This window comes from Astyanax mexicanus, chromosome 14 (assembly GCF_023375975.1).
Source record: "Astyanax mexicanus isolate ESR-SI-001 chromosome 14, AstMex3_surface, whole genome shotgun sequence".
NCBI lineage: Eukaryota > Metazoa > Chordata > Actinopteri > Characiformes > Acestrorhamphidae > Astyanax > Astyanax mexicanus.
Window position 1 is genome coordinate 29,950,321 of NC_064421.1, and position 25,932 is coordinate 29,976,252.

At 38.1% G+C, this 25,932-nt stretch overlaps 1 protein-coding gene across 1 annotated transcript in view; it reads left to right on the forward strand.

The window, feature by feature from the left end:
- atp6v1ba (ATPase, H+ transporting, lysosomal, V1 subunit B, member a) overlaps positions 1–25,932 on the forward strand; it is a 55,109-nt gene that overhangs the window by 16,911 nt on the left and 12,266 nt on the right. The window contains exons 2-10 of the mRNA XM_049464003.1: positions 6,285–6,340; positions 6,501–6,599; positions 7,827–7,920; positions 8,053–8,130; positions 9,260–9,399; positions 15,153–15,254; positions 17,734–17,831; positions 18,718–18,841; positions 24,611–24,761. Coding sequence (XP_049319960.1) covers positions 6,285–6,340; positions 6,501–6,599; positions 7,827–7,920; positions 8,053–8,130; positions 9,260–9,399; positions 15,153–15,254; positions 17,734–17,831; positions 18,718–18,841; positions 24,611–24,761 — 942 coding nt within the window. The remainder of the gene's footprint in view (positions 1–6,284; positions 6,341–6,500; positions 6,600–7,826; positions 7,921–8,052; positions 8,131–9,259; positions 9,400–15,152; positions 15,255–17,733; positions 17,832–18,717; positions 18,842–24,610; positions 24,762–25,932) is intronic.

The following is a 25,932-nucleotide window of genomic DNA, read 5'->3' on the forward strand; positions in this document are numbered from 1 at the left end:
GCCTGTTGATCTGTGCAATAAGAGTTTCTAAAAACACTAGATTAAAGTCAATACAGAAAGTAGTCACAGTATAAATAAAAGACCAGTACATTAACTATTATAAAAATAATTTATTTCATTTATTTATATCAGGAGTAATAGCCAGCTAATTCAAAATGTATTTAAAACATCTTGTTTTTGACCTGTGTATTTTGTTTTCTGCAAAGAAATTAAACTAAATGACACATCACTCTCAAATCAATTTTTATTTTAGATAGATGATCAGTTATAATTTTTTGGGATGAAGTTCAAGTTCAGTTTGATTTGACCGCTTGGTTGTTTTATTTTATTGTAAACTGATTGTAAAATGTAAAAATGCATGGGGTTCTCACTTTTTTTAATTTTTTTTTTTTTATTAGTACCTCTTTACCTTAATTGAGGGTGGAAGACACAAATTGATTGTTAGTGTTTGATTGTCTTTACAGACAAACACTTTTAAATCTTTGGAATCTTACAGAAAGTACAGTGCTTTGGTGCACCTCATTAAAATTTGATCTTTTTATTTGAACAATTTATTTAAATTATTATTTGTGTGAACGTAATGATGATTATATTATTATGATATTATTTATTCATTGTTTATGATTTTTATTATGAATTTATTTAATTTTCAGTCTGGTTTTCGCTCTGGAAGTTCTCGGATGTGTTTGGCTGGAGCGTTCCAAGACTCGTCGGCTTGTTTTTGGATACAAACGAAAAACTTGTCGTGTTTGGCTAAAAGATTTCAGTAGCGTTTTCCATTAGAAGGGTTTGTGGTGTGTGTGTGTGTGTGTGTGTTTGGGGGGGTGTGTGTGTGCGTGCGTGTGTGTGTGTGTGTGTGTGTGTTGTGTTTTGAGAGATGTTTAAGAGGTTGATGCACAATTATACGGTGGCAATTTTCCTGCATCATAATTATGATCACATCTCGGTAAATAGCCATATGAATCTCTTTTGAAACATATGGGCAATTTGTAGGGTAAGTGTAGCTATTAAGTCCATTTTATAAACACATCCATGGAAAAGTGCGTAGCGCAATTTGTTGGGGCTGGGTCGAAAAGGAGGCGTAGAACAAAACCCATAATGTCTTGGAAAATGTTGGAATTTGCAGAAAACGCCGTCTTTCCTGCGCATCTGTGAAAGGGCATTATTTGGCGTGGGGCGTGATTAGCCTGGTGTTTTCTTTCAGAGTCATAATGATAATTGTGAGGCTAATCTTTTATTTAGGGGGAAAATGTGCACTCTGGAGATTCGAGCGATGACTACGTTGTCAACTGAAGCCTCTAAGATAATTTATATTTATTTATTTCGGGAAGCGGAAGCAGGTGGTGTAGTTTCTTAGGCTCTACACCAGTGAATGTAAGCAGTAACTCAGTGTACAGTTTATATGAGGTTCTGTTTCTAGGAATGCACCTATATATGGATTGTGGGCCTGTCCACAGGGGCCTTGTGGAGGTTCGTAGCTACGGATGGCAATTTGTTAGCGTTAGAAATCAGGACTAATCCCTGCTGGTACAAAGAAATAGTAGTATAGGTTTCTAAATACAGTAAAATAAATAACATATATAAATAAATGGAACTACTACAATAAAATATAAATCTTATCACAGCATATAATTTAGGTATAACATAGGATTTAGTAATGCTGCTTTTTGCAGTGCTTTAACAAGCATTGTGGTGTGATTTGGTAAAATCCCATATTTTTTTAGCAACATTAGCCTAGCCTCTACCGTTATGAGCCAAAGACGCACATATATATGGTTACCGATATCGGACATCTATTGGCAGATTCCCTGAATCTGAACTCGGTGATCAATCATAGTCATTGGTCAGTTTTTTGCCAGACTTTAAGGGACATGCCTTAACTTGAAGCGACTTATTTTAAAGAAGCAACTTATTTTAAAGAAGACTTATTTGAAAGAAGCGACTTCTTTTAGAGAAGACTGCTTTTAAAGAAGTGACTTCTTTTAGAGAAGACTTCTTTTAAAGAAGTGACTTCTTTTAAAGAAGTGACTTCTTTTAAAGAAGTGACTTCTTTTAAAGAAGCGACTTATTTTAATAAAGCAAATCATTTTAAAGAAGCGACTTATTTTAAAGAAGCGACTTATTTTAAAGAAGCGACTTATTTTAAAGAAGCGACTTATTTTAATGAAGACCTATTTTAAATAAGTGACTTATTTTAAAGAAGTGACTTATTTTAAAGAAGCGACTTATTTTAAAGAAGACCTATTTTAAAGAAGCGTCTTATTTTAAAGAAGACCTATTTTAAAGAAGTTTCTTATTTTAAAGAAGCAACTTATTTCAATAAAGACTTATTTTGAAGGAAGCGACTTATTTTAAAGAAGACCTATTTTAAAAAAGTGACTTATTTTAAGGAAGTGACTTATTTTAAGGAAGCGACTTATTTTAAGGAAGCGACTTATTTTAAGGAAGCGACTTATTTTAAAGAAGTTTCTAAACATGTGTCAGCCTTGATAAGCTCTGTTGTATATCATCAGGCTTTGAACAGGATGATAATTATATAGTAAACATTCCGTTGACCAAAACAGAAATGTTTGGTGTTTCTTTATTTAGAGCTCTGTAATCAGTGGCTTTAGGGTGGTCAGTGTCCAGATTGGACAATACAGACTAAACGGAGCTGCCCAAAACACAAATGTCTATCTGTCTTTCTCTTTCCTCCCTGTGTTCTCGCTTCACAACCTATGCTACTAATTGGGTGTGAAGTGCAGGTGTGTGTGTGTGTGTGTTGGTTGGTGGCTCATTCAATGCTTTTCAGGCTAATTAGAGGCAGAATGGCTGCTCCCCGTTGGGCTGTAGTTTTGGTCGCTAAAGCCAGGCCTCATTTCCGCCAGGCTTTGATATGTGGCTTCAGACTGACGCCTCACACAATAACCCAACACACTGATGCGTTTACAACACACACACACACACACACACACACTCTCTCGCTCTCTCACGGTTTCATTCATCACTTCCAAAAACCCTAACACACTGAGGCCTGATGGACGACCCAGAACAAGCCAGAGTTCACCTCTTCTGACCCTGTCCACACACACACACACACATTTAGAAGTCACATTGGCTCTAGTGACAGAGCAGCTAATGTTTCTCTAGAATAAGTGAAAAGCTAAATTGAGGACCACACCCGTCTCCACTCTCCTTGTTAGGTCTTCTACTAATGACTGCCCACCTGCAACACACTCCTAGAACAGTTTTGTGTGTGTGTGTGTTGCTGTAGTATTTCTTTTGTGTGTGTGTACAAATAAATGATTAATATCTGGTGTAATATTGTAAAACCTAGGGCTGAGTATCGAAATTCGAAACCCAAAAGGTGCCGACCGAAATTTTTTAGTACAAAAAAAAAATCCAGTGTTTTATTTTCTCTACTTTCGATACATAAAACAGATAATCATGATAAATGCAGAAAGTGGACACAGCAAGGTAAAAAAAAAAACATGACTCAGTAGAGGAGAACATGGAGAGTGAGGTAAACACGTCGAAATGCTCTAAAGTCTGACTCTACTTTCATCCACACTTCATTTTCTTTAAAACTCTCGACACACCGTCTTTCAGACTCTCTTTTGCCATCTTTCTCGCTACTAATATAAATATATAATTTCTTTTTGCGTAATGCTGATACTTCTTAAAAGTCACTCTTAAAAACTATAAAAAAGATTTATAGTTTAAAAAACAAGTAATGCTGCTGTAATTGTTCTTTAATGAAGCACCATAAACAAAAATGCTTGTTTTCGTTCCAACAAAATTCAAAAAGAGAGTCAAAGAGAGTCTCTCATAATGACTGTATGAGAATGAGATTACTCACGTCGGTTGTTAAATTAATACATTGTGTATGAAGAATTATCTTGTTTGTATTTTTTGGTTACAATTTAGCTAAAGGTATCAAAAAAGAACTGTTTGGGTATCATTTTTTTTCTTTTTAATGTTACCCAGCCCTAGTAAAATCCACCCAGTCAGATTAGTAATGACAATCAGTTGATCAAGCTAAAAAACTGCCCCAAAAACTCACAGATGCTTCATATCTACATCCAGCATGTCCTACCTTCTTTAGCTACTTTTTTGGATGCAAGACTATAGCTATATAGCTTTATAAACTTCCACCAAACTATCCCTTTAAAGGATGGAACAGACATGGCTCCTCCCATACAGTCGAATGGTTCACCCTGAAGTCCCTCCTGGGTCAGAGTTACAGATGCTCTTGCTAAGATGTCCTTCTCTAATGCTCTGTGTCCTCCTCCTCCTCTCCCACATTTGGAGCTTTTATTACCTGGTCCTCACCAGAAAGCAGCGGTTCCAACCTTCTCTCTCTTTAATGTCTGTTATTTCTGATGCATTACACTCGGCCCGCAGGCCAATAAATGACAGGCATGCTATGGAAAGGTGATGGTTGAAGGTGAGAAATTGGCACCCGCCGTGGCGGTGTGAGTGGGGCAGGGTCGAGCTGGGTTTGCGCTGAGTTCGGACGGAGTCCCTGTCTTACCGCCTGCAGAGCGAGGACCCGGACGGCCCTGACATTTGCACACAGAGATGCACAGAATGTCAATTATGCTGTCTGGAAAGGTCACTGTGTGCAATTAGATGCAGAGGTATGAGCGTTCACTTTTGTATGACTGACTGAAGGTTTTATTGGGCATGTTTTTCGCCTGTCGAAGATGGATAGGGCTGTGCGATGTATCTACCCACCCCTGGACAAGTAGCCTAAACTCATCCTCCAGTAAAAGTAAAGTGACTTCAGTTAAAAACTGGCTGCTAAAAAGTTAAAGTACACTGAATCAAAGAGAAAAAGTTACAGCTCAGAAACTGAAGTTGAAGTAACTTACACTACTGTTGGGCTCTGTTCTCCTCTTTTGGATGCACTCCTTTTACTAAGGCTTTACTTCTGTCTTTTACTAGGGCTAGACCCGAATATTCAGTTCAGGTTAATAATGGTATGAGAGAGGCAAAATGCTGAGAAGCTCAGCTGTTTGGAAGCATTTCAAATTGAGTGCAGACAAGACAAAGGCAGTGTGCCACATATGTGATATTCAACTAGCATATCATGGTGGCACATCAAGCTTGAGAAACCATCTAAATGCGGTTAGTATTATTTCTTGACGGTGTAAAAAAACAAGAATCTAAAAAAAAATCTGTGGTGAAAACCCCAAAAAATCTGGGGTGAAAACCCAAAGAAATCTGTGTTGAAAACGCAAAAAATACGGGGTAAAAAACACATCAAATCCGGGGTAAAAATAAAAAAAAACGGGTAAAAACACAAAAAACGAAAACGTCTCATCCGTCAGAGCACGCAGTGCAGTCCGAGCATGCAGCATAACATAAGGAGACATAATGCACTCCATCTATCGAGGACTGTAGTGTAATAAATGATACTGAACAGATATAATCCGTCTGTAGTAGATATTTAACAAGAAATAAGAACAGTGTGTATTTAAAAAAAACAGGTGCCTATCACAGACCATTTTTTGAGCCTGACCAGGCCCAGGGAAAGGGGTGGGAAATCCTTTTTTTTTTTTTTTTTTCCTCCTCCCCTCTTTCTCTCAGTGCCGGGGGTCAGTGGAAAATGTTGTGGTGGATTAAGGGGGCCGTGAGTTGCTTTTTTTTTCGAAGTAAAATTTTTTTAATGCCTTTTTTTTTTTTTTTTTTTTATGAATATTCAAACATTTGCTGCCAATCAGTGCCGAATATCCGGAGCTCAAAATATGCTATTTGGGTTACCACTGGGTATCAAAATCGCTACCAAAAAGTTGCCGACCGAAATGTCTCAGTACTACAGAGTACAAAAATATATATATAAAAAAAATAGTTGCTTATTTTCGATACTTTGCATGAAACACACAAATGTGCCAAACATGGAAGAGCACATACACTGAGGTAAATACGTGCTCTAAAGTCTGGCTCTACTTCTAAAGATTCACCCACACTATTTTTTAGTCTCTCTGTCTCCCTGTCTCTCTCTTTACCTTTTGAGATATCATAATACAGTAAAAAGACTCTAGTCTGTCAGACCTAAACCACACTACACTATTATTATTACTCTCCTTCCAATAACACAAGGAAATACCTGCATTTAAAAAAAATGTTTTTAAGTAATTTGTGATAAATATAATAAATTTTCCATCTAATGCAGATTATTTTATATAGGTTTAAATACCTATTAGTAAATAAATAATAATGCAATCAGACTGACCTCCATAATTATTAATTTGTTCTTAAAATATTTTTTTTTTCTTGTTTTTTCTTGTTTTTCCTTTCAGCGTACTCCACTGTGTCTGGTGTAAATGGTCCCCTGGTCATTCTGGACAATGTCAAAGTAAGAGTTATTTCTGCATGGATAATTATTTAATTATCGCCGTAGTACCTCATTTATATTGTTATTTTTCTGGGATTTTTTTTATCCGTTCTCTCTCATTGTTTTTTGTTCTTATGTGTTTGTTTTTTCTTTTAATCTCTTCCTCTGTCTTCATCGCTAGTTTCCTCGTTATGCTGAGATTGTCCACCTCACTTTGCCAGATGGTACTAGGAGGAGTGGCCAGGTGCTGGAGGTGATTGGCAGCAAGGCTGTAGTTCAGGTAAGACTTCAGATTCTAACCTCATTTCTCGTTAACTTGCCAAAACAAATGATAACGATAATTAAATGTTATTAGTACTGCCAAGGTCTAATATTTGCAGGTAAGATTAAATAAAACTTTTTATTGTATTGTAATATCGACAAGATTATAGTTATTGCGAGATACCCTAAAATATATTTTTAGGATTTTAGGGTCACATTGCCCACCTCTACTGTTCGTTCTTTAATTTTACATTTAACATTTAATTACTTTAAAGAAATTGCTTTTGAATGGTAATCTGTATAAGAGCTTTTCCCCCACTGCTCATGTGGAATCTCTATTCCAAGTTCTTCCAGTGTAACAGGTTTTTAAAGTTTTAAAAAACTTCTCTTTTTGGCGTAAGTGTGACGGTTGCTCATCTCTGCTGTCTGGATTTTCCTGAGTGGAAGTGTTGAGAGGAAATGAGTAAGGGCTGTATTATTGCTAAACTTGTTGCTTACCCCACAATACTGTCTAACCTCAACATGTCTGAAAAATGATTAATATCATTGAATAGGTTTACCAGTCTGTGTGACCTTGGACGCAATCCTTCATTAAGCCTATTGAGACTCCCATTTAACACCTCCATCCACACCTTATTGACTGTGTAGTGAAGAGGGCACTGTGAGTCTGTGTATGGCACTTGTAGATTAAATGGAGGAGATTCTTGTGTGGGTCTTATTTTATCCCCCGAGATCCAGCTTTAAGAGAGGTTTCTCCTGTAGATTGAGATCTCACTGTGAGAGCAATTGATTGTTGAGACTAGATATAAAGGAGGTGCTTAATGAATGTCTCACTGGAATTTCTATGGTTAAAATTGAATCCATGCTGTGGTGGTTTTGCGGGACTGAAGGTTTAGAACAGGTTGAATCACAACTTCTCCACTGAGAAAGATCATTGCCAGTTACCAAAGTTTGCAGATCTATATTAGTGATTACACATCGTAAGAACACCAGCTCTACCACCTAGTGTAATATAGAAACCACTTAGCAACATCTTAGCAACGGCCTAAAACAGTGCTAACTTTCTTCGGGTTCATATCGTAACATAAGTTTACATTAAATCCGAAAACTATGTGAGACCATGTCAAATCTCACATTTGTGCAGTAAGATGTACTACCTATGGTGTATTGCAATCTGTCTGAACACTGTGTAGAACTTTATTACTTGTTTCAATTGAAACATTTTGGTGTCTTTTGAACTCTGCAGGTGTTTGAAGGGACCTCAGGTATCGATGCTAAGAAGACGGCATGCGAGTTTACAGGTGATATCCTGCGCACACCTGTGTCTGAAGACATGCTGGGTAAGTACAGTAGTTAAAACTAAAAATATCTTTTGAAATCTTTAGAAAGTCATTTAAATTGTAAGGCAGCAAGAAATATTTTTAGGCACTCAAAGTTTATTGCTTATTGTGATCTGGTCTCTTTCCTTGCAGGACGTGTCTTTAACGGTTCTGGTAAACCCATCGATCGTGGCCCCACTGTGCTGGCTGAGGACTACCTTGACATTATGGGTAAAAGATTCCTTCTGTTTCTTTACTTGTTTTTTCCACTCCAGTCTGCACCCTCTGCACTTCCTGTAGTGTATTACAGTCTGTCAAAATGAGTGTGTGTATCTAATGAACGTTGTAGTGTATTAAAGAGCGCCCCCTACACTTCCTGTAGTACATTATAATCTTTCGGAATGAGCGTGTGGATTATATAAACGGTAAAGAGAGCCCCTATGCTTCGTGTTGTGTATGACAATCTGTTATAATGAGTGTGAGGATCATATGAACATTATAAAGCTCCCCCTACGCTTCTTGTAGTGTATACTGTCTGGCCAGGGTGAGCATGTGCAGTATGCGCCCCCTATGCTTCCTGTAGTGTGTTACAGTCTTGTCAGAATGAGTGTGTGGGGGCACGGAGTGGAAGAGCGGTCTAAAGCGCTGACACTATTAGCAGGAGGTCGCAGGTTTGAATCCTCGCTCATGCAGCTTTGCTATCAAGCACAATTGGCCCTGCTCCCTCCGGATGGGTAGATGGCGCTCTCTCCCCACATCACTCCTAGGGTGATTTCCACAGCACAGGGCGTCTGTGAGCTGATGTATCGAAACAGAGTCGCTGTGCTTTCCTCCAAGCGCACTGTGATGCTGCTCGGCAATGCTGCATCAGCAGCAGCTTGAAAAAAAGAAGAAAGTGGCTGGCTTCACATGTATCAGAGGAAGCATGTGTTAGTCTTCACACTCCTGGTGTTGGGGCATTACTAGTGATAGGGGGAGTCCTAGTGAGGGGGTTGGGTAATTGGCTGTGCAAAATTGGGGAGAAAATGGGAAAATTAGAAATAAGAAAAAAGAATGAGCATGTGAATTATATAAACATTATAGAGCATTATAGCAAATCCGTACTCTTTCTCTAATATATTAATCTGTCAGAATGGACGTGTGGATTATATGAACATTATAGAGCATTATAGTGCACCCCTACTCTTCCTGTGGTGTATTACAGTCTGTCAGAATGAACGTGTGGATTATATGAGCATTATAGAGCGCCCCCCAATGCTTCCTGCAGTGTATTACAGTCTGTCAGAATGAGTGTGAAAGTCATATGGTCATTGGAGAACATTATAACGTTTTCATTCATGCTTGTCCTATGCTCTCCCAGGTCAGCCCATCAACCCTCAGTGCCGTATCTATCCAGAGGAGATGATCCAGACTGGCATCTCCGCCATTGATGGCATGAACAGCATCGCCCGAGGACAGAAAATCCCCATCTTCTCTGCTGCTGGACTTCCACATAATGAGGTAGTTTAATGCAAAATACAGACCTGATAACGTTCAGACACCGTGCTGGAATCTCCGGCATACCGATGTGACTGCAAAAAATACAAATAAAATCAGGCTTATCCTGTGATCTAACAGATCTCGAAATGTAAGAGATCTATCTTTACTGGGCTTCAAGACAGCTAACAGGAGCACAACTAGCATGTCTAGACTTTCCTCCAGCACAAAGAATAGATTAATCCTTAAATATGGATTACTCAACAGGTCTACCAGGCCCAGTGTCCCAAGAGCTCACGTTTGATTGTTGTCAATTTATTTTCACAAAATTCACCAGAATGTATCATTTAAGGGGATTTAAAAAATGTTCTCCCAGGTGAGCATTCCCCAGTAGTCTGCTTTACAATAATGATGATCTGGGTTTTACACAGACTGTTTATATATCTGGGCCCAGGGGTAACAAATTTAGGTGTTTAAAAGAGGCGCATATGTAGCGCTCCCACCCCTGACAACCTCCTGGGCATAGAAAAGGAATTATTTCCACAGTCAGCCATGTAAATATGCTTTTAACTTATGTTAGTTATTTAATTTTAGTATAATATTAGAATATTTTACTTAAAGCTCCACTAGGTAGGATTTTAGATTTTGTGCTCATGGGCTCCCCCTACAGTTGCAGAGTGTAATAAATGTTTCAGGCGGATTAGTTTCTCTTTCTCGTTTTCTGGCTTTCACAGACATATTCTGTCTCTCTTCAGCTTCTGCCAGAGTGTCTGTATGTTTGTTTGTAAAGAGTGAACCAGTAGTCCTTGTAGAACTGTTAGAACTAAAGGTCGGAAAGCAGGTCGCAGTTCTCGCGAGCGTTGGTCGCGGCCGCCTCGGAAAACTTACAGAGTCTGGTTTGAGCTCAGAGGAGCTCCGGCACAGACACGAGAGCACCGCTATTCCTCCTATTACACCTAAATGCCGCTCTGCATTGAGTTTTAAGCTGTAATTTTACTTCTTTAAATAGATTAAAAATCAAGAAAATCCTACCCAATGCTGCTTAAAGTGTAATAAGCTGTGATTCCAAAAGAAAATTGCTGTATTGATACAAGTCAGTAAATGGTCATTGATAACAGTTCCGTGGTTCAAGGAGCTACAGATTGTGATATAATGTAACTGAGCAGTTTGTTTATTTAAGCAGTTATTTTTACAAATCGAGAACATCCAGTATTATTGGAACCAGTCACATGTGGACACATTAAGCCTGCCTGCCAGATTTTCCAAGTGGTGAGGAATATTGAGTCATGATGTAGTGGGTCTGGGGATCCGTCCATTGGGAAAGTGTCTGTCTGTTAATGAACAGAGAGACTCGGCTCCCTCCTCCCAAAAGGCGCCTACTTTTGGGTAGTCCCACACAAAGTGCATAAGGGTCCCAAGTGTCCCATTTGGACCAGTAGTACAGTAAGGGTGGGGGCTTAAATCCATTAAGTGTTTTACCCTTGGCATCAGATGTTCTCTATGGTAAAGATTTTAATGATTTCATGGTGAGGGTTACACAAAGCCCTAAAACACTAACCTAGGCTTTGTCTCTCAGTTTACCTTCTTTGTTTGCAGCAGTTTGGTTTTAAATTACATTTACTGTCTCTAAAAAATTCTATTGCATCTCTAGTACTTAAACCGCTTAAATCACTCTGGCTTTCGTCTGCTCTATTTCTCCCTCTCTCTCTCTCTGGCTTTCGTTTGCTCCCTCTTTCTCTCTTACTGGCTTTCGTTTGCTCTTTCTCTCTGGCTTTTGTTTCTTGTCAGTCTGGCTTTTGTTTGCTCATTCTTGACTTTGTTTGCTCTCACATTTGCTTTTGTTTTATCCCTCTAGCTCGAGCTCCTTGCTTGATTTCATTTTCTCTGTATTGCCTTTGTCCTTGTTTTTCTTTGCTCTTGCTTTCAATTGCTCTCGCTCTTCCTTTTGTTTGTTTATACCCTTGCTATTACTTTTGTTTGTTGTTACCCTTGCTCTTGCTTTTGTTTGCTCTCATTTTTACTTTTGTGCACTTCCATTTGCTCTCTCGCTTTCGTTTGCTCTCTGGCTTTCATTTGTCAGTCTGGCTTTTGTTTGCTTATTCTTGACATTGTTTACACACACATTTTTGTTCTCTCCCTCTAACTCTTGCTTACATTTGCTCGTGCCCTTGATTTCATTTCCTCTTTTGCTTTTGGTCTTGTTTTTCTTTGCTCTTTTTGCCTTGCTTTCGTTTGCTCTCACTCTTTGTTTACTCTTGCTCTTAATTTTTTTATTTTTTTTTTTACCTTTGCTCTGGCTTTTCATTGCTCTCACTCTTTGTTTGCTCGTGCTCTCACTTTTGTTTGTTTTTACCCTTGCTCTTGCTTTCCTTTGCTCTCACTCTTACTTTGTTTTTTGTTTTTTTCCCTTGCTTTTGTTTGCTCTGGCTCCTGCTCTAATTTTTGTGAACCATGAGACCCTGTAGAGTAAAGGCTCAGGACAATGCAGGTGATGGATGATCTCATTGAGGGTGTAACCAGGTTTGATCAAGATTAGTCTTATCAGGTGTTGGAGCTTTAATTCTCTGCCTGTTGTGCTGCAGTGAGCCGATGCACATTTACTGGGTCATGAGGACCAGTTTAATCAAACTCCCTGACAGTTCTAAATCAGGTCTGCTGAGGATCTCTTGCCTCTCCAGAGCCTTCATCAAATCACCCATTCTGTGCCTAATTAGACAGCCGTAGCGGCCATAGAGGACTAGTTTTTACCATTTGTATGATTTGATTAGTGTCACATTCAGTTTATTGAAAGTTTATTCCTTGCTGCATTTTCTCTTTCAGTTTCCACAGCTGAAACCTGAATATTAATCAAATACAATCTAATATAATTTTTTTTTTTAAATATTAAAATCATTTGTTTTAATTTTGTTTTCAAGGGTGAAAGGCTCCTCCTAAGAATTTGGAATCCTTTCAAGCTTCTGATACAGACATGTACAGATAAAAACAAGTCAAGCTGCTGCTGCTTGACTTTTTTAACTTTATTGTGTCTCTTTAGAAAGGGTTCAGAATGTTGTTTACTCCTCTGTGATTGGGAGCTGAAATTAGCTTTTATTATCTTTTATTTTGTTTTATTTTTACATTCCACCTTAAAGGCTGCAGCCACTGCCATCTGTTGCACCGTTTAAGATAAAATGGGGAAGTTCGTGTTTTTTTTTTTTGTTTTTTTTTAAATGCTTGTTATGAAGAATTGCCCTAAAACATTGAAACTACACATTAAATTATGGTGATACCGTAATCTTTAACAAGGAAAGTGCTTAGAGAGAGGATAACCTGAAAGACAGCACATTGGCGGTGTCAGTTTGAATAAAATGAGGTGCAGATGATTCTTTAGAAGTATAGTCAGACTTTAGAGCAATTTGACATGTTTTCCTCACAGTGTGCTCTCTGCATTTTGGATGTTAATGTGCATTTTATGCAAAGTATCTAAAATATTTTGCACATAAAAAATTTGGTACCTTTTTTTTAATGACTCTGTAGTACAGAGACATTTCGATACCCAGTCCTACCTACTGGATCACATGTAGTAGAATACAATCAAAGTCTCTTCACAGCAAAGTTTGACACCTAAAACAAGGCCTTCTAAAGAGATTTAAGGATGTTACTGCAGGTGAGGGTGAAATCTGGCTGCTAATCTGAGGAACCTTATAGGAGCAGCTAGTGCTGGGCGATATGCGGAAAAATCATATATGACTATATGGAATAATTTTTTTTTTATATCACGATAACAATATATCATAATATACCACATTTGAGTATGTTTTCAGTTATTCCTCGAAAAATATGACAGAATAATATCATTGCTTATTTTTCCAACTTTATTTCTACTTAATTACTACCTTTAGTGCAGCAATATTTATGTATCAAATAAAAACATGAGTAGATGCAGTAACAATTTTTTTCAAAAGAACAATGCGTCTCCATTGTTCAGCTCTCATGAGTTTAATAATGTCAAGCATGTCACAAACCGGCATGTCCGTCAAATAACGTAAAGCAGCGTCATGTCGCAAAACCACATTATGAAGCTTTTTTGCGAAGATTACTTTATCACTTATATAAACCGAGTTTATGCAAAGTGACCATGCCAATACGTTTCATCGTAGCCTACTTTATATATTTGCATGAATAATTGATGAAATTACTGTAGAAATGATGACGATATTTATCGTCATATCGCACAGCACTAAGAGCAGCTGTCTGGATACTTTTTGTGAGGGTTTGGTTTGCACTGTGAGGAAGGGGGTCGTGCAGGTGGGCCACGGGGGATTTGGCTGGTGTGTGACTGACTGAATGACTCTGACGGGCCAGTATGGGCCAGTTAACTCAGTTGTGGGATTTTAACGCTTGAGGTGGCTGTCCTGTCTAAACAATCACCCTGCTAGAGGCCCATTAACACCCTCTCACTTTCTCTCTCTTTCTCTTGCGCTCCTTCTCTCTCTCTCTCTCTCTCTCTCTCTCTTTCTCTCTTTCTCTCTCTCTCTGGTAACTGTTAATCTCTCTCATTCTCTCACACACACTCACTTATTGCACTATATTATAGAGGAGTGTGCACATGTTAAGATGTACAAGTTTAAGCAAATAATTCAGAGTCTCATAGATATTAGTATCAGGGGTCTGTCTATCAACACATTTATGTTAATATGCAGATGTTGCACTGTAAGGTATGAGAGAGTTTAACACGAAGGTACAACTTTTAAAGTCCTTCTATTGTCTTTTTCTTGTTACTTTTTTGTTTGTGAAGAAAAATGTAGATGGTAATATAAGGTTTTAATTCATGTTCCAATCCCTAAACCAAACAGTCTAACCCCCCTCATCCATGGAGTATAGCTGCCAGAGCTGATCTCAATAAGAGGAAATATAAAAGGCCTGTATATGAAATAATGGGGGGTCTGATTAAGCGCTGGCGAGTTCATGGCCATTTTTATCCCCTTAAAGAAACAGGTGTTCAGAGTCAGAGTTCATCCACAGGTCAGGCCAGATCAGACACCCAGGACCATTACATTAAGTGATAAGCGTGAAATTCCTTTCACACATGAACACACACACACACACACACACACACACACACACACAGATATATGTTAAAGCAGTAATGACCAGCACTGCCAGCAGACCCTGATTTAACATTTTATCCTGATGAGGTTGTGATATAGATTTTTATAGACCATAATTACATTGTCCTATATTATCCCCATTTATCCAGATGGTGCATTGTCCAGCTTTGAATGATTTAATCTGTATTTAATTTTCTGTCTCTATAGCATTATCTATATATTAATCACGATCTATATGTCTGTCTATACATTTCTAGAACTTTATCAACACAGCTTTCTGTCTCTGTCTGTTTGTCTGTCTATCCTACACTAGTTTCAGTGTATATTGAGACACGGCTGAATACAGATTGATTGATATATATTTACCTATTCATCACCTATCTATATCCATTTTAAATTTATAACCTGTGTGTAAATGGTTATATCTACGCATATCTATCTATGCATGTTTGCCAATCTGTTTATACACCGATGTATCCATCTTTATCCATATTTATCTTCATTATCTAAATTGTTTATTTAATTATGTATTGGTTCTGGAATATTTATCTACATAATATTACATACACTTCAGAAAAAATAGCCTATATACTGTATTTCTGTATACTGGCAAAAGGATTATTATTATGAAAGTTGTTATTTTGGTTATTTTCTATGATAATAGTGTTTATTTCTCCTCTCTCTCAGATTGCTGCTCAGATCTGTCGTCAGGCTGGTTTGGTGCAGAAGTCGAAGGACGTGATGGACTACAGCTCCGACAACTTCGCCATCGTCTTTGCTGCTATGGGAGTGAGTCTTAGCTGGTCATGTTATAAGCTTTATGAATTTATACACAAACCAATATGTCGATGCAGTGGATCATTGAGACGATTCCTCTGGCCTTGGTGGAATGCCTTGATGAAATTTAAAACCATTTTATATTAGAACATAATTATGGAAATAAGCTTGGGATTAAGCCTGACCTAAAATTGATGGATTGATTATCATTTGCATTCTCAGTAAATAAAAGGCTCCGAAGCTTAAAGTGTAAATTATATGCAAGCATCTCAAAAGATAATGCTTCAGTAACAGTGAATATTATTATTATTAAACTTCAGTATACAATTGGATAGATGGGTAGTTATATAGATAGAGGTAGATGGGTAGATAGATAAATAGGTAGAGGGGGTAGAGGAGTCTACCCACCTACTGTACTTCCTTCCTTGTTTCCTTTTTTTTAAATTTCCTTCCTTCTGGGTTTACTTCCTTCTTTCCATTCCTTTCTTCTGGACTCACTTCCTTATTTCCTTCCTTCCGGACTTACTTTATTCTTTCCTGTCTTCCGAACTTACTTCATTCTTTCCTTCCTTACAGGGTTACTTTCTTCTTTCCTTCATTTCAGTCTTAATTAATTCTTTCCTTTCTTCCAGACTTACTTCCTTCTTTTCTGATTTCCAGACTTATTTTCTTACTTCTGGAGGTTTCCCCCAGGGAAATTAAAATTTAAGCAGCATCATTACAGTAAATTGCAGTACACATAAATAATAGGGGGAAAAATAATCATTAAAAAGGAATAATTCGAAATAAGTCAAACATTTCCAGCATAAGAGTTATTGCACTTTGTTTAATGTTATTTTACATAGTCCAGTTTATATTATGATCAGTCTACTCCGATTACAGCATCTGTCACTGACTGACATTAATTACAGGCTATTTGGGGCATTTTTGACAGATTTCCTGGGTTTTGTTTTGTTCATATAGATATCGGAATTATATTACAGCGACTGAAATCAAGAAATATATGTTGTGACATAGTTTGTCCTATATGTTTAAGGCTCTGTGATGTATGGTATTGTGCTATAAATTACAAATTTTTAGTTTGGCATAAAGAGATCTTGAGTATTTCATGTATTTGTGCACCCTCCTCGTTTTTGGTTTAGTGCTACAATAAGCCCTCAGTAAATAATCAGCACAGATAGCATATGGAAAAATGTGTGTGTGTCCCTGTGGCTTAATCCTCCCATTAACCCTGTCTTAACCCCCTGCACCCCCTTTTCTAAAGCTGTTGTTACTGTGGCCCCAGCGATCAGTGTAATGCTGGTCAGGTGTTGCGTTCACCTGCGCATTCAGACCTTCACTCGGGTGTGGAGGGCCTTCATTAACCTGACTTTGTGATGTAGCTGACCTGGGCTTCTCCTCCTGTTGTTCGCTGGAGCCTGTTTGGGGTTGTGCTTAATGCATTCTCCATTCACCGTGTGAAACACTATAGTCTGAAATCATGCACAGGCTGGCTGAAAGGTGAGGGGCTCGCTCTGGAAGGAAATGACCCTTTTTAGGGGCTTATTTTGAACAGTGTGACAAAGGAGGTTACTGGCATTTAGAAAATTGAAAACATTAAAGTATATATTACTGTAGTTAATTGCAGATGGATGTGGAATCTAGAGTACATGTAGTAATAATAATAATATTAATAATAATAATAAATAAAATAATAATAATAAACCTGAGTATTGCAGTAAAGTGTTTGGCAATACTGTATCAATTAAACACACAACGTTTTATGAACAGTATGAAAGTGAAGATTGGTGACGGACAGTGATTCTCTTTTTTGTGTTAAAATACGCTGCTACCTTACAAAAACAAACTTAAGTAACGCATAATTGTAAGTGAAACGAAATTCATACATGGTTTTCAAAATTTTAATACCACCAAGACATGTCCATGGTCCACCCAAACTGACCGATCGAGCAAGGAGAGCACTGTTTAGAGAAGCAGCCAAGAGGCCCATGGTCACTCTGGAGGAGCTGCAGAAATCCACAGCTCAGGTGGGAGAATCTGTCCACAGGAAAATTATAAATTGTGCACTTCATTAATCTGGCCTTTATGAGGAGTGGCAAGAAAAAAATACTTTGTTGAAAGAAAGATATAAGAAGTAATGTTTGGTGCAGTGATCAGATAAGACAAGAGTTGAAGTTTTTGGCCTAATTGCAAAGCGCTGCTTGTGGCAGAAAAGTAACGCGGCTCATCGCCCTGAAGACGCCATCCCCATTGTAAAACGTGGTGGTGGCTGCATCATGCTCTGGGGGCGCTTTTCTTCAGCAGGGGTAGAGAAGCTGGTCAGAGTTAATGGGAAGATGGATGGAGTTAAATACAGGGCAATCCTGCATGAAAACACGTTGAAGGCTGCAAAAGACTTTGAGACTAGTTTAAATTTAGCACACATATTAAGAACAGTACTTTAGTCTAAGGTTAATGTATGGTCTTTGTCTAACCACTGAATCACTTTCAGGTCAACATGGAGACTGCCCGATTCTTCAAGTCTGATTTCGAGGAAAATGGATCCATGGACAACGTCTGTCTGTTCCTGAATCTGGCTAATGACCCCACGTGAGTCGTTACTAATATTCCCTTTGGTTTTATCTTAACTTTTTAAGACAAGATGGTCACTAGAACAAACCTCCTTGTTTTTTTTTTCTTATATATTTTCTTGCAATCATGTTTAAATGGTTTCAGACAACATTGATATACTCTGGGTCCTGATAAATGCAGCACATTTTAAGTGATGTATATTTGCATAGTTCTTGGAGGAGCCTGTTTAAAATTGCTTTCCAGGGGATCCAGGGTGGTTTTGCATGCAATTGTGTTAGTTGATAATTGTAGATTATATGTTAAACAAACATGGCTATATACAACAGTTATTAATAGCAATAAAACAATAGCTTTTTAAATGTTTAGATTATGGTGGTTTTGCATATTAGTCACTTAGAGAAAGAGCGAGAATGAGAACACAACGGTCTATACACACTAGCAGCTCAGCCAACCATGTTTGATGGTGCACATAGATCCTGAGCTCAGCTTTTCAGAGCCCCCTGAACACGGAGTGGCCGTTCATCCACCTAAACCATAAATACCATCGATGCGTCTACACACTGGAACAAATGTGAAAATGCTCTATTATTATTACTGAACGAATGAGCCTGGCAGATGCACTCTGGGAATTGTAGTGTGAAAGAGTTAAGAGTTTATCCATTCGCTGAAATGTGTTAAAGTCAAAGAATTAATACATTCAATGCAAAGTCCAGGCAGTAAAACTCCGTTTTAAACATTGCTCCCTCAAAGAGTGTGTGAGAGTGCACGTGAGAAAATGCAAATGTGAGACTGAAAGTGTGTTTAATTGCTGAGTACCTGAAACTGTCCAATCGTGAGTCAAACAAAGATTGTTGACTTGGGCTTGTTTTAATCATTTCTTAATATTCCCGCCTTTCCTCCCCAGGATTGAACGTATCATCACTCCTCGTCTGGCTCTGACCTCAGCCGAGTATTTGGCCTATCAGTGTGAGAAGCACGTGCTGGTCATCCTGACGGATATGAGCTCCTACGCTGAAGCTCTGCGAGAGGTAAGGACCTTTCTGTGGTCTTTAGACAATAAGACAAGCATCTCAACTCTTGTGCTGGAGGTACTCTCAGTAATTTATCCTACACATTTTAATAGATTCCCTTCATTAACACACCCACTGCAACTCAACTGTGAGAAGAGTTAACTGATAATTAACTGATTAGTTGAATCAGGTATGTTGGAAGCAGAAAAATAAAAAGTGAAGCCTCCAGAACCAGGGTTGCAAAAAGCTGTCTACAAAAGAGCATCTGCTGTGTGGTCCTCTCACGGAGCCAAACATTTTTGTTTCCATGATAAAGTCCTTCTGTTTAGATTCCACACAGGATGACTTAATGTTCCCTTAACACTGCTATTGACTCCCCCTGGTTCGCCATTTCAGAACCTTCAGACACTCAGTGTTTATGAAATTAATCGCTTTTAACTCCAGATTATTATTTTTTCTTTTACACTCCACCTCCTTTCTCACGGCTTTCAACAACTTTCAATACAACTTTCAGTTTAATCATTACTCTCCAAGATCTTCCGATACACAGCTTCACACAGCTTTCATTACATCACTACTTGGAGAGTTTGCACTTTCTTATTGAGGACTTTTCAGTTTGAAACTCGCAACAACTTTTTATAAACAGCTTCAAAGCGCAGGTTAAAACTCATCTCCTTTCATTATGTGTTCATGTATCAAACTTTGATCAGAGTATTACTTTATTTATTTATTTATTTATTTTTTTTACATTATTGATTCTTGTTCTTTCTTCCTATTTTGTATGAACCTTTTATTAGCTTTTTATCTGACTTTGGGGTAAATAGAAGGCAGCATAAATAAGCTGAAATCTTCTTTCAGAGTGTAGAATAAGAAATCAATGCATCAACCACCGCTAGTCTATCACCTTTGCTGGCTGGTTTCAGTATGCAGTGTAGCTTTACCTTTTATATAAGTTTCAGTGACCAAACAACTTTCATTTTTCTCATTTAAGCTTTCTTTCTAGCTCCAGTGTCTAATTCTAACAATTAATTTCCCAGTGCTTGTCATCATGCCACAATATTTATATTCCCCCTGATTTTTTTTTATTATATTATATTGTACAGAGAATTTATACTCCTGTGTCGAACTTACACGTACCAAACACTACTAATGTGTTTAAAAAAAAACAGGCTATCCTATCGACCAATCAGAGCTCCTTTGTCTTGGTTACAGACCAAACAAATGATCATCCAGATTACAGCAGAACTACTCTTTTTTGCAGTGGCTTTGAAAATGCAAAAGTTAAAGTTAATATGTTTGTGGAGAAGTTCAGCATGTTATCTGTGACATTAAAAATGGCATCAGTTTTATTCTGTCCAAAAAATAAATAAATAAATAAAAGTCATACATGGTGTGCAGGTCCTCCAAAGCACACATTTTATACAAGTCTGTCACCAAGCCTCCTCCAACAGTTGGTGCAGCTCATTGTTTACGGTTGGCAACAGGACCTCTCCGCTCTGGTACAATGGCTAGCGTAAAAAATATTTTAGATGTTTAAAGAAAAGCATGATTGTGCCTTAATGCGAAACATTGGGTGTATTGGAGGCAGGTGAAATGTTGTGCTTGTGCTGAAAGGAAGACAAAATGGTCCACTTGTCCCTTCAAGGCCTCCTTATCTCCTTTCAGCTCAGTAAACAGTTCTAATACCTCACATCAGACTGTGCCAGCTTTTTTTTTTTTGCTGAACAACTGTACAGAATTTCAGATAAACAACATGCCCCTTTGAAACCGTGTCATTGATGGAGAATGGCCTGCTTTTGCTTTGTTTCTGCAGACATGTTGGAACAGCTTTTCATTGACCAAAATGAATCATTAAGAGACGTCTGTGCGTCTCGGTAAACTACCTTCGTACTGTGCTGTCTCCTTAAAGCTGGCCCTGGTGTAAAGTGGCTGCAGAAAACAAGTTCTTCAGAAAGCGTGCCCTTCCGGCTTTCTTTCCCTTTCAGAGCGGCCCAGCGAGATGGAGGTCATGCCACAGCTTGACCACCGAATGCGAGTGTTTTCTTTCGGTAATTGCCCAAGTCACGCGTCGACCTTGAGAAAAATTCTGTAGCGATCAACTCTTTTACACCTTGTTTTATATGAGGGGTACACAATCATCTCCGTAACTGTGGTCAATACAAACCAGACTGTAAATGGAGGTCGGCCTGTCCATTTTCTCTATCCACTCATTACCGTTAAGGTCGCGTGTGCAAGACCTAAAAGAGAATCCACACTGCCGAAGGATCCACTTCTGTAGCGTGTAGAAAGAGTCCTGCAGACCGGGTTAAATTGAAAAGCTTTAGAAATGTCCCTCGACCTCATTAAGAAAAATACAATGTGAAGAAAAGCTCCTGTTGAAGGTCACTTGGAAGCCTTTTCATATACGAATAAAACATGTTCCTTAAGGTTTAATTTTACTCCTCATAACTTTTAGAGAACTCCTAACGAAAAGACAGTTTTGAGTGTTATTGTTTTAAACAGTAACCGTATTCTAAAAGTACTTGAGTCATGGTGGTGATGAATTAAACTAGGCATTTCGACCAGTGTAAAGTATTTAAAAAGTACCTTTAATGGTTATGAGTACTGAGTGTCTGATAACTACACTAACATTTTAGCATGCTTAATCAGCTAACAGATGATTAGATCACATTTTATGTTAATGTCAGATATACTGAAAAAACTGTAAATAACTTTGTACTGTTGAATGACTGTTAATGTGACCAACAGTAACTTGTAGCTTCCTGACAACTTGAATAAGTAAAACTCAGTCACTCTGTTCCGGCCAAGGCTGCCAATCACTTCATTCAACTGTAACCTTGCCCTCTTTTAATGTAGCTGAATATCATTTTAAAAACGTACATCTCTGGGGCAAAATAAAAAATTCACCCATATTAGCACATGAAAACCAGCTGCTGGTAGAAAACCAGTATAAAGTAGCTGTATAGGGATGTCCACAATCCAATCACGTAATCAGAAAACAGGTTGAGTCACGTAATTTTGTATAGGATGGGAATCGGGTGGAAAAGATCCAGATCGCTGATTTATCAAAAAAATTTAAATTACGCTGTCTATGCATCTGTGTTGTAAATGCTGCGCATTCATGGAAAGCTGAGAGTGGGCAGGTCGAAACAGTAGAGTAGCGCTAGTCACATCATTAAGTTCCTTTTGCGATTATTTTGTGTAATCAAGGATCAAGGAGCTTCTGTGAACAGCGGTGGAAAATATTCTGGTTACAAATCTGAGGTAGAACTTCTCTTTATTTTCTGCCAGATCTGGTATGTACATAGGAAGTATATAGAAACAAATATTTGTAAAAATTTAAATATTGTTGTAATATTTATTGACTTAGGAGTTATTTTAACAGATTCACAAGGAATACAAATCACCTCCTATTTTAAATTGTAGTTTAATTTAACTTAATTTTTTTCCCTTTTTTTCATTAAATGCATGTTTGCAGATTTTTTAAACTGTGTTGTCTTCCTGTACTTAGAGTTGTAAAGGTATTTTTATCTGATATTTGATTTTTTTAGACAGATTTTTTTAGACAGGTTTAATTTAGGTTTGTTTACTGTTATGGTTTCAATAATAATTACAAATATATACAAATAAAAGTAAGGGCCAAGGTTTGGATGTGTTCATTCTTTCTTTTTTTTCTTTCTTTTTTTACTGCATTGCCAAAGTATTGGATCAGGACTCTTTATCTCCAGATACTCAAAAAATGTGATATAAAAAATGTGATTGTGACATCCCTAGTGCTGTTTCCTCATTGAAACACATGGGGATGAGCAAAACTATACATCACACTGACACTACCCAGCAGAGGTGCTGGACTTGCTGTGGCTATACCTGTGAGTGATTTCTCTATAAGCTACTCTGTTTTCTACAGACGCCATCCAAGGTAGCATTTCTTGTGGGATATCGGATTGCATGGTGGGTGTGTTTACAGCCGGAGAATGGAGGCTGTCTGGCCGTGACACACACTCAACGAGCAGCTCTTGACATTTGGAGCTGTTTTAGAGTGCTGGGCAGTTTTCGGGTCAGGGGTAGGGTTTCCAGTGAGGCTTTTGTGTCGGCGGCGCCCATAATGGAGGGATTCCAGAAACATCTGCCACTCCATAAACATACAATATCACATTTAGGCACAAAAGCACATGCCTCTTAGTCTGCTCAAGAGCCGTGACAATGACTAGGGCTTATGAGGAACAAGAGCAGGTATAAACAGACTCTGGCAATTTCCTAGAGGAAGTAAAAAGCATGAACAGTCATTAACCAGTATTTGGTGCACACGGATAAAAAAAAATAATAAAAATCTCACACACACACACACACACAGTGAGAGAGAGGGATGTGAATAAAGCATTCCTTCCATCATATAAAGAATAAAGCATTCCACAGCCTCATGGAAAATACCTTAGCTTAATTTTTATTAGCGGCTCAATGAAAGAGAAAAGGTCTGTCGATGAGGTTTCTCTTCTGGCTTTTTCTCCCCAGTCACCCCCTTTTCTTTCCTCTCTTTCTCTTTTTAATCTGTTAACTATTTTGGAATGCATATTGTATGCTTTGGCACGTTCCTCCATCAAAACATGTGGCGAGGGGGCACAAAAAAAACAGACAGATTTATAAATGAGATGCATGTAAAAGCGCGACCTCCTGCACTGTGCGACTGTGACCTTGGCAGCCGCCTGCCCTGTCGATAACAGCCGGCGCTGCACACACTGCGGCTTGTTTTGGTCCATAACCACTTGGAGAGAGCCTCGGAAGCGCTAACGTTAACTTGCTTCCCTTTCTGTGAACTCGAAGGTTGAGTGGAACTGTGTTCTCTGGAATGACGGCGCTCCATTCAGTACTTTTGGGATGAGTTGGGCATGAAGTGCGGTGGTGGCTTAATGCAAAGAGATTTTCATAGCAGTGCTCCAAAGTCTAGTAGAAAGTCTTCCTTAAACAGTAAAATATACTGTTATAATAAACACTCTTTAAATATCTTTAATTTCAGTAAAAACTGTGAATAAGTCTGTGTCCCTGTACATTTGTGTATACAATATATAGGAAGATGGCACAGTACTAAGTTTATCCTTTTCCTTGCTGTCAGTTGCTGGTGATTGGGACCAAAATCATTTCTTTGTCAGGTTTTAAAGGGGCATTAAGAATTGTATTTGTTATGTATCTGTAGTAACTCATAACCCATAAACAGGACGCATCATCAGATATTAAAGAAACATGCTAAGTTTAAGCACTAGCAGCTCTTATCAATAACAGTATTTTATTTTTTTAACTATGCGGTGAGTCACACACATGTGTAGTATTAAGCCTCCTAATCTGCCCAGTGCCATCCCCCCAATCCCATTTCCACACTCAGGGCTGCCACGTATAGAACAATACAGCACACAAACTGTGTGCTGCAGCCACAGAAAAGGGCGAGCTGGCTTTTTTTTCCTGCTAAACAGGTAATCACTGATCTTCAGTAAGGTTGCTAGCCATAGCTAGGCAATTTACCACCTCCAGTGTCCAGTTTACCAGTGTTGTAGAGACGGGCATTTTGGACATTTGAAATGCATATATTCTATACACAAATCACCTACAGAGTAATATTTATCATCACTTGTTACTGTGTGAAATTGTAATAAGATGTATTTAGCCCTGGTCATGTGCAATTAATGTGATTTAAAGATTGGCTTTATATTTACATTTATGTCACAGTGATGTGGCTGTTGAAGTATGTGTGGCTGTTAAAATAATGGCATTGTGTTTGTTTTGCGTGTGTTTTAGGTGTCTGCTGCTCGTGAAGAGGTGCCGGGTCGACGTGGTTTCCCAGGTTACATGTACACTGATCTGGCAACCATCTACGAGAGAGCTGGGAGAGTGGAGGGCCGAAACGGATCAATCACACAGATCCCTATTCTTACCATGCCTAATGACGGTAAACACACACACGCACACCTACACACCCCCTTCCTCAGCATGCCTAATGTTTGTACACACATAAAAGAAAAAGCTCTTTTTAAATTAAGTGGAACTTTGTTAAAATACTTTATTCCAAGTCATCTTGGTGCATTTCTATTGGTCCATTAGTCATAACAATTCTGATACGATATTAAGAACAACCCCCAGAGTTGCATTATATTCAAAAAGTGAAGTTTAGATATATACTGATAAAGTAACCATTCATATATTAGATGTAGATGGGTAGATTAAAAAATGAGTATAGAGATTTTTTTTTTTAATTGGGTTACATAGGTGATTACAGATTATTTAAATATAAATGGATAACATAAAGGATAGATAATAGATGTGTGTGGATGTCTATATGATGGATAGAGCTATAGATAGATGGATGGGAAGAGCTATAGGTAGACAGATGAAGCTATAGATGAATAAATTGAGCTATAGGTGGATAGAGCTTTAGATTGATAAATGGAGCTATAGATGGAGCTATAGATGAATAGATAGAGCTTTAGATAGATAGAGCTTTATATAGCGTTTTAGATGGATAGATAGAGCTTTAGATAGTGCTTTAGATGGATAGAGCTTTAGATAGTGCTTTAGATGGATAGGTGGAGAGCTAGATAGCGCTAGATAGATGAATAGCTAGAGCTTTAGTATAGATGGATAGAGCTTTAGATAGATAGAGCTTTATATAGTGCTTTAGATGAATAGGTAGAGAGCTAGATAGCGCTTTAGATGAATAGCTAGAGCTTTAGATGGATAGAGCTATAGATTTTGCTTTTGATGGATAGATAGAGCTATATATAGTGCTTTAGATAGATAGATAGATGGAGAGCTAACTAGAGCTTTAGATAGATGGATAGAGCTTTAGATGGATAGCTAGAGCTGTAGATAGATGGATAGAGCTATAGATTGCACTTTAGATGGATAGATAGAGCTTTAGGTAGATAGAGCTTCATATAGTAATTTAGATGGAGAGCTAGCTAGAGCTTTAGATAGATGGATAGAGCTTTAGATGGATAGCTAGAGCTGTAGATAGATGGATAGAGCTTTAGATAGCGCTTTAGGTGGACAAAGAGCTTTAGGTGTGGATAGAGCTTTAGATGGATAGCTAGAGCTATGTATGGATGGATGATTATATATAG